We start from the raw sequence: 8,733 nt of genomic DNA on the forward strand, positions 1-8,733 counted from the left end.
TTTTTGGAAACACTCATACATCTCATAGCTGCTACAGACCGTCATCCTCATCCACCTGAAACTAGAGGGAGAAGATACTCAAGCTACTCACAGTTAGATAACATCTAATAGACATTACTTGCAGTTGTCTTGAAGTTGGTATAACTGCGAGCAGAGTAATACCACCCTGCCAAAGCCTCAGGAATGGGCACCTCCAAGGTAGATGCCTGTGTCTGTATTGCAGCAGGTAGACCACTTTTTTCACAGGGGCTTGGTCTTTCGCTACCGGTTCTCCCCGCTGAGACTGGTCTAATCCACTGAAGAGTGACCCACCAGGTTCCAGTCTTCTCTGTTCCCTCGATGCTAGCCATAGGAAATGATGTTCTGCATTTAAGTGACGCTCAGGGAGGCAGAGATCTGCTTCTGGAACAAGGTAATATCATTACAAAGTCCCTTACCCAACACAAGGCTTCTTTAGGGTGAGAAGACACCCTTAACAGGGCCGTCATTGAGCTATACACAAGAGAGCCCACTAAGAGGGTAGTTCTGTCAGTTCATATTTTTCCTTAGCCCTTGGTCTTTCCTGGAAACCCTGATGATATTTCAGAAGCCAATTTAATGTGGTGGTTAAGAGCATGGGCAGTAGAGCCAGAGTGCTGGGTTAAATCATGTCTTGGCCATATGCTAGTCATGTGATCTTGGCAAATCACTAAACTTCTCTGGGCCTCCATTTCTCCATTTATAAAATAAGGTAATAGTACCCACGTTGTATTTACAGTTGTGCCAAGCACATTCATTGCATATCAGCTCTTATTGTTGTTATCGCTAGAAGATCCATGCAGTCCATTTTATATCAGCAGTCTGCAACCAGCACTGTCTCTCTCTTATCTCATGGCTGCCGCCCCGCCCCCCCCCCCCCAACACTTTTCCTGTGTTCAGAATTCTGAAGAACTGCACCACTTTAAGGAAGATATTTTTGGAGGTAAAGGCACTGCCTCCATGTGTAAAATGTGCCCTGTGAATTGGTCTGGTTCCCTGGGTTTATGTTCTTGTTCACTTTCTCCCAAATCACTGACAATTTCCTGATATCAGGAAAGACTAAGTGCAAGATAGCTCCCAAAAATACTCCAACCAGTTTCAGTCTGTGTTAATACTCTAGTCAACTTGCCTCATATCTGATATAACCTCTCAGATAGGAGTCATATTTTATGTACAATACCACAACATCTGGAAATGTTGTTTGCATTTCTACAAGTATGTTCTACAAATATCCTGCATGCATTTCTAGTCTGGGTGGTATTACTCTGCTTACAGTGACACCAACTTCAAGTAATATCTGTTAGATATTATCATCACTATGTACTAAGAATCTGGAACAGACAGGCAAATACCTTAACCTAAAATTCAGAATTCTGGGAGCCACTGAGGTAGCGTACATGCTTAGTCGCTCAGTCACGTCCAACTCTTTGTGACCCCATGGGCTATAGCCCACCAGGCTCCTCTGTCCATGAAAATTTCCAGGCAAGAATACTGGGGTGGGTAACTACGCCCTTTTCCAGGGGATCTTCCTGACCCAGGGATTAAACCCAGGTCTCCTGCATCGCAGGAAGATTCTTTACCATCTGAACCATCATAGGTAGACCCATTCTAAAGAGTTTTCAGCCTGAAAACATTGTGGCCAATCAGCCCCAGTTCCAACTAACAGAAACAGTGGGCAAAGCAGTGGGAAACTAAGATTTTGTGACCTTCTTAGGGGCCCTGGGAAGCTTATACTACTGAGAAATCTGCAACATATATTTGGAAAAGTAGAAGATCCAGCCAACTATTTTTGCATTATCCCATATATCCTTCACAGTCCATTCAAAGCATTAAATCTGGTCATTTGGCAATTCCTAACTTATGGCCTGGTTCTAGAAGAAGCTGTCAGGGCCCTTCCTATCTATTTACCACAAAAAACCATATGCAGTATAGTATTAACCAAGTGGATGAAGAACCTCTCTTATACCATCTGCCAAAAAAATGATGAAATTTTCTCCCTTGCCACAGTGGAATTTGCTTATAAACAGTTCATTGCATCACGCTATCCAGAACATGCCCTTTCACAGTAGCTGTGACATGATTCTTACCTACCCCTCACCACCCTTCACCTCAGATGGCTTCCAAAACTTGGCAAAGTTATGGGTTACCAAAAATATCTTCCAGCTTGCCAAATACTGATCCGAGGAGTAGGCCAATTGGTGCTTGATTCAAGAGGAAGGCATCCAAGTGGGTGATACTGTCTAATATACCTCCAAGCACATGGTAACCCATACAGGAAGCTGGGCACCTACTACTCAGAAGCTGACATAACAGTCATCTGATAATACTCATATGGCTATACTTTAAAGAACAATCAGCCTGAGGCCTCAGGACCAGAGAAAGAGTTCCCACTGTCACCTGCACCCTAGTTAGTACTTACCTGCAGTCCAGGTCCCATTGCTCACTAGGAATATGCTCTTGCTCTTCCTCAGTCTGCACTTACTTGGCCATGGACATTCCGCCACCCTCACTTAGCCCAAAGTCAAACAACCAAACTCAGATGACACTGTTTCTAGGAAATGTAACCTGTGATGAAGTACAAAGCCAACCCCTGGTTCAGTCCAGGGTTCCACCTGTCCCGGCCCTCAACTGTCAATGGAGGGGACTCAAACTTTGCCCCACTCTGGTGGTGTCACTGTCGCAGAGAATGTTAAGGATGTCCATGGGAGGGCAAAAGGGAGGGTGGAGGGACAGAGATGATGAACGTGTGGGGCCAAGCAGAATAAAGGGGAAAGCAGGAACTGCGGAAGAACTACAGAACAGCGGGCATCCCCACCACCCACCCAAGATGAGGCAGCAATCTCAACAAACGATTTCCAGAGAGAATGGCAAACTTTGATCCAGTTCACGACAAGCTCAGTTCTGAGATGCAAGCCAAATCGAGCCTATTTAAGCAGAACATGAAATTTTTTTAAAGATGGTGGTGAGATTACACCAAACTTAAAAGCTTCCATATGGCAAAAGAAACAAATTGAAAAGACAACCTACAGTATGGGAGAAAATACTTGAAAACCATATATATGATAAAGGGTTAATAACCAAAACACATAATGAATTCCTATAACTCAACAGCAAAAAATAAAGAAAATCCAATTAAATGGGCAGAGGATCTGAATAGACTTCTCCAAAGAAGACACACAAATGGCCAACAGGTATATGAAAAGATGCTCAACATCTAATCATTAGGGAAATGCAAATTAAAACCACAATGATATATCACCTCACACCTCTTAAAATGGGTATAATAAAAAACAAAATGCACAAAAGTTAACAGCATTGGTGAGAAGAAAAGGGAACCCACATGCATTGTGGTAGGTAAGCAAATGGATACAGCTACTGTAGAAAACAGGGCAATTTCTCAAGAAATTAAAATAGAACTACCATATGATCCAGCAATCTCACTTCTGGTATATATATCCCCAAAGAAATTGAAATCATGATCTCAAAGGGATATCTGCACTTTCATATTTGTTGCAGCATTATGCACACTATCCAAGACATGGAAGTAACAGAAATGTCCATTAGGGCTTGGATGGATTTTTTTAATGTGGTAAATGCATACAATGGAATATTAGTTGGCCTTAAAAAAAAACCTAGGGAAATCCTGGCATTTGCAACAACATGGATGAACCTGGAAGATATGCCAAGTGAAATAAGCCAGACAGAAGACACATATTACACAATACCACTTATATGAGGAATCTAAAATAATTAAACTCAATAGAACCAAAGAATACAATAGTGTTTTCCAGAGGCTCAGGGGAGGAAAAAACAGGAGGGCAATAATCAAAGGGTACAAAGTTTCAGCTATGCAAGAAGAATAAATCCTAGAGATCTACTGTACAGCATAGTAAATACTATACTATATACTAAAACTCTGCAAAGAGACTAGAGTTTATGTTAGATGTTCTTGTTACAAAATAATAAAGAAGGTGAGAGGAAGTTTAACTCTGCAAAGAGACGAGAGTTTATGTTAGATGTTCTTGTTACAAAATAATAATAAAGAAGGTGAGAGGAAGTTTAACTCTGCAAAGAGACGAGAGTTTATGTTAGATGTTCTTGTTACAGAATAATAATAAAGAAGGTGAGAGGAAGTTTTTGGAGGAGATAGATATGTTTGTGGCATAGATTTTAGTGATGGTTTCACAGGTGTATACTTATCTCCAAACTCATTAAGTTGTATAAATTATATATATATAACTTTTTGTGTGTGTGTTATACAATAAGTAATTTTTTATTTTAAAAAATAATTATTCAGGTGTTTCAGGTCTTAGTTGCAACATGTGAGATCTTTCACTGCAGCCCACAGACCCTCTAGTTGTGGTACATGGGCTCAGGTGCTCTGTGGCGTGTGGGACTTAGTTCCCTGACCAGGGATCAAACCCAAGCCCCCTGCATTGCAAGGCAAATTCTTAACCACTAGACCACCAGGCAAGTCCTTGAAGTAGTTGTTTAAAAAATATTAGGAGGCACAGAAAAACTGTAGAAGGGACAGAGAACCAAGTTTGGCAGATAGTAACCAGGAACAAGGTTCACAATCATGCCATAGACCTGGCTGTGCAGAGACATCAGTGCATTCAGTGCTGTGGTGGACACTGCTGGCGCCGAGGACACTGGGCCCCAGACAATGCTGCTGGAGACAAGAGGCAGCTTCACTGCCCCAACCTCCATCAACAGAAAAAGGCTTCACATGGTCCCAGCTTCTTTGCAACCCCAATCTTTGATTCAAAATCTGAAGAAGACATGTTGATTGGCCTAGCCAAAACTCTTGGCCCTTGGCCTTGCTATAAGAGAGGCTGGGTATCTTAGTCCATGCAGGCTCCTGTAACAAAATACCATAGACTGGGTGGCTTATAAACAACAGAGATTTATTTCTCAGAGGAGGCTGGCAGTCCAGGATCAGGAAGCCAGGTGAGGGCTCTCTTCCAGGTTGCAGACTTCCTGTTGTTCCCTCACATGGCAGACGGGGCCAGGAAGCTCTCTCAGACCTCTTTTTATAAGGGCACTTGTTCCATTCATGGGGGATTCATCTCATGAATCACACCCCAAGAGCCCCGCCTCCAAATGCTATTACCTTCGGCATTAGGTTTTCAACATATGGATTTGGTTGGGGGCGGGGGGCAGGGAGTGGAGGGAATTCAAACATTCAGACCACAGCACTGGGTAAGGAAAATCTCATCTTTTCAGTCACTATAAGAAGATACAGATTTTGCATCTGATAAGATTCCTAAACCCCCGTAAGAATGCTAAGACTACACTATCCCACTCTATACTGCCTTTCCAGCTCCTGGCCCTGTCCCTCTCCACTTGACCCAGCACCAGTCCAGCTCTAAACCAAAAGCAAGCTAAGACCTCTCTAATGCTCCTAACACACTTGATACCTGCTGCCCAAAATGCTCTTCCTGATACTACTGTGTCCCATGAACCCCTTCTTACCCTGCAACACTTGGCTTGTGAGGGGCTTGGAGGGATCCCTGCCCTGTACCTGGTTAGCATGGAGACCAGAGACTGAGAAAGTCGAATAATCCCATTTGCTAGGTACTCAGAACAAGTCTGCTCTCATTTCAGACCAGAAGGATCCAGTACCCACTAGGCTTCCCCCTATTTTCTCAGAAGATGGGAATTATTCTGTGCACCAAAATAGCCACACAAAGTACCACGAAGCTGTTCGGAAGGTATCGTTAAAGACATGTAAGTGTCTTGGATTTGTCACCATTCTAGGGGCAGAAAAGGTGCGTCTGTGTTGCTAAAGTGGCTGGGATGTGGTGGGGCGCTGCTTTAGAGCAGGCAGCGAGGTCAGAAAGAGCCAAAAAGAGACTGAGAAGAGGGAGAAATAGGCTCCAGTAGTGAGGTAAACAAGATAAGATAAAAACTGAATCAGAATTGACAGCAGAACTTTGTGAGTTCTGCTCTGTCTCTGTGGGTACTTTCTGTCTCTTTCTAGTCTCTCACCGTGGATAAGTCACTTATCCTTTTTTAACTTGTTTCCTCATTCATTTAAAAAAAAAAGGGCAGAAAATGCCAACTCCACCAATCTTACAGGATTGTTATGAGGATCAAAGCTTTGGAATTTGAACTGAGTTTCAACTCCAAACAAGCTGTGTGACCTTGGGCAAAATCCTTTGATCACTTAACCTCTCTGGACCATCTGAAAACTGGATTAACACTCTAGTGTTTTTTGTGAAAGAGAAACTTACATTTAAAAAAGTACCTAGGACAAGCTACTGATATAGGCAGATACTTGCAGGAATCTCCAGGAAATTCTACTATGTAAAGAAAGCCAGTCCCCTGTATGATGCCATTTATACAACATTCTTAAACTGACAAAATAACAGAACTGAAGAACACATTACTAATTACCAAGGAGTCAGGGGGAGGAGTATGTGACTATAAAAGGGCAACTCTGGGATCCTGTGGTGACAGAACTGTATCAATATGTTAATAGCCTAGTTGTAACAGTGAAAAGTGGAAGTGTGGTTTGTTTTTTTTTTTTGCTTAATCCTATTGGACTTTTTGCAACCCCATGGACTGTATGTAGCCCCCCAGGCTCCTCTATCCATGAGATTTCCCAGGCAAGAATACGGGAGTGCATTGCCACTTCCTTCCTCAGAGGGGCTTCCCAACCCAGGAATCAAACCCGAGTCTCCTGCATTGGCAGGCAGATTCTTTGCCGTTAAGCCACCTGGAAGGCCCCAATAGTACAGTAGGGTTGTTTTTTTTTTTTAATAATAAAGACTAGATAGCCAGAATATTAGGCTATAATTCTAAGTTTTAAAACATATACAAATTTTATACACTGGTATAATATAATTAGATTTATACAATAAATTAAGAGTGAAAATCCAAAAAAAAAAAATCTAGGTAAGTCTGATATTCAAAATTTTTTAAATATCTAATACAAAATTTAGAATTTAACAGGTACTGGATAAATTATAGGACTTCCCTAGTGGCTCAGACGGTAAAGCGTCTGCCTACAATGTGGGAGACCCGGATTCAATCCCTGGGTAGGGAAGATCTCCTGGAGAAGGAAATGGCAATCCATTCCAGTATTCTTGCCTGGAAAATTCCATGAATGGAGGAGCCTGGTAGGCTACAGTCCATGGGGTTGAAAAGAGTCAGACAGGACTGAGCGACTTCACTTCCACTTGATAAATTATATGTTAGCAATACCTAAATATAAGGCAGTATCACTGCTAAATTTCAAAGAATTTCCTGAAATAACCAAAGGGGGAAGGGAGGAAGAACCAGTAGATCCATCTTGCACATTTTCCAAGTGAGTTGTGTGGTTAGGATTCTGCACTCTTATTGCTGAGGACCTGGGTTCAATCCCTGGTTGGGGAACTGAGATCCCACAACCATGTGGCACGGCCAAACAGAAAAGAAACCAAGTAGGTGGACCACTTGTTTTGGCACCACCTTAGCACCTGGGGAAAGCGCTCTTGGAGACTGACTTGTGGCAAACACAGGAAGAACCAAGACTGATTCCACTGACCATGAAGGGTGTAAGATGCTGAAATCCAGAAGTGGAGCTGGGTGTGGTGACTACATTTCCAGGACTTCTCGGCGTCTGGTCAAGCCTAGTTGCTAGGTTGGGCTTGTGGTGCCCTGAGGCACAAAAGGGGGCACCCAACTCTAAGAAATCTAATAACCTGCCCAACCATTCAGTCCCTAATCAGGTCTTCAGGGTCCCCCTGACTGATGCTCAGAACTTCAGCTTCTGGCGGTCCAACGCTGCAGGAGCGCGCCCAGAAGAGACCATGCCATGGATCCAGAACCCCCGCCACTGCCTCATCAAAAGCGCAATGACCAGGTTAGGTTGGGAGGGGTAATGGTGGGGAGATCACTTAAATCCTGGAGATGTTTTCCATTCTATTCAGAGTTGGAAAATGGAATAGGAGGTTTTGGTCCTATTTGGATCAAAACCTATTTGCTCCTATTTGGACCAGGGAAAATTGGCCCCAGAATCTGGGCAGTAGTGGCTATTCAAAGGAGCTAAAGATTTATCCGTGTCTTTGTGTTTCACCTTATGGCTATGACTTCTGAACAGACTCAAGAATCTACAGCATTCCTGTGGGAGGCCTGGAATGTTTCTGCTCCCTTCGCTGCCACCTCCCACCCCTCTAAGCACCACCCATTGGCAGCAGCTCCACTTCTTCATCACTACCCATGCCCATTCAAGGTTTAAGTGCCCCCCCACCCCCAGTCCAGCCTAACGTGGCTGAACCTGAGGCTGTTTCTTTTCCAGGTTTATGGATCACTCTATTCTCAATGACAGAAACTTCAGTCTGTATTGAGCAGGATGTGTTTGCAGAAGAACAAGATAGTACTGCAGATGGAGCGGTGAAGAGGGTGGGATCCTGGTTCCAGTGGCTGACTAATTGGAAGAGGGGACTGAGAAAGTGCAATAAACAGACTGATCTAGAAGTAACTTGTGTACACAGGAAATGAGGGAGTGGGAAATTATTCCCCAATTCCTGTGAGATCAGGATTGTGAGAGATTCCTGAAGGAGTCAGAGCTTGGTGCTTAGTTTGGGAGGGGCCAGGACAGACCACTACAAGGGATCCTGAGCTCATGCATGGCAGGAGTTAGAGTAACAAATGCTGCCAGGCCTCAGAGTGGTCACGTTCTCTGCACACTGCAGCTTCATCTTAGCAGATGAGAGAGGTCTACAGAAC

At 43.5% G+C, this 8,733-nt stretch overlaps 1 protein-coding gene across 1 annotated transcript in view; it reads left to right on the forward strand.

Moving 5' to 3' along the window:
- SPMIP11 (sperm microtubule inner protein 11) overlaps positions 1 to 8,583 on the forward strand; it is a 28,947-nt gene extending 20,364 nt beyond the window's left edge. The window contains exons 2-4 of the mRNA XM_005896370.2: positions 5,626 to 5,748; positions 7,723 to 7,867; positions 8,303 to 8,583. Coding sequence (XP_005896432.1) covers positions 5,626 to 5,748; positions 7,723 to 7,867; positions 8,303 to 8,351 — 317 coding nt within the window. The 3' untranslated portion in view covers positions 8,352 to 8,583. The remainder of the gene's footprint in view (positions 1 to 5,625; positions 5,749 to 7,722; positions 7,868 to 8,302) is intronic.
- Positions 8,584 to 8,733: the final 150 nt, after the last annotated feature.

This window comes from Bos mutus, chromosome 5 (assembly GCF_027580195.1).
Source record: "Bos mutus isolate GX-2022 chromosome 5, NWIPB_WYAK_1.1, whole genome shotgun sequence".
NCBI classification, from domain to species: domain Eukaryota; kingdom Metazoa; phylum Chordata; class Mammalia; order Artiodactyla; family Bovidae; genus Bos; species Bos mutus.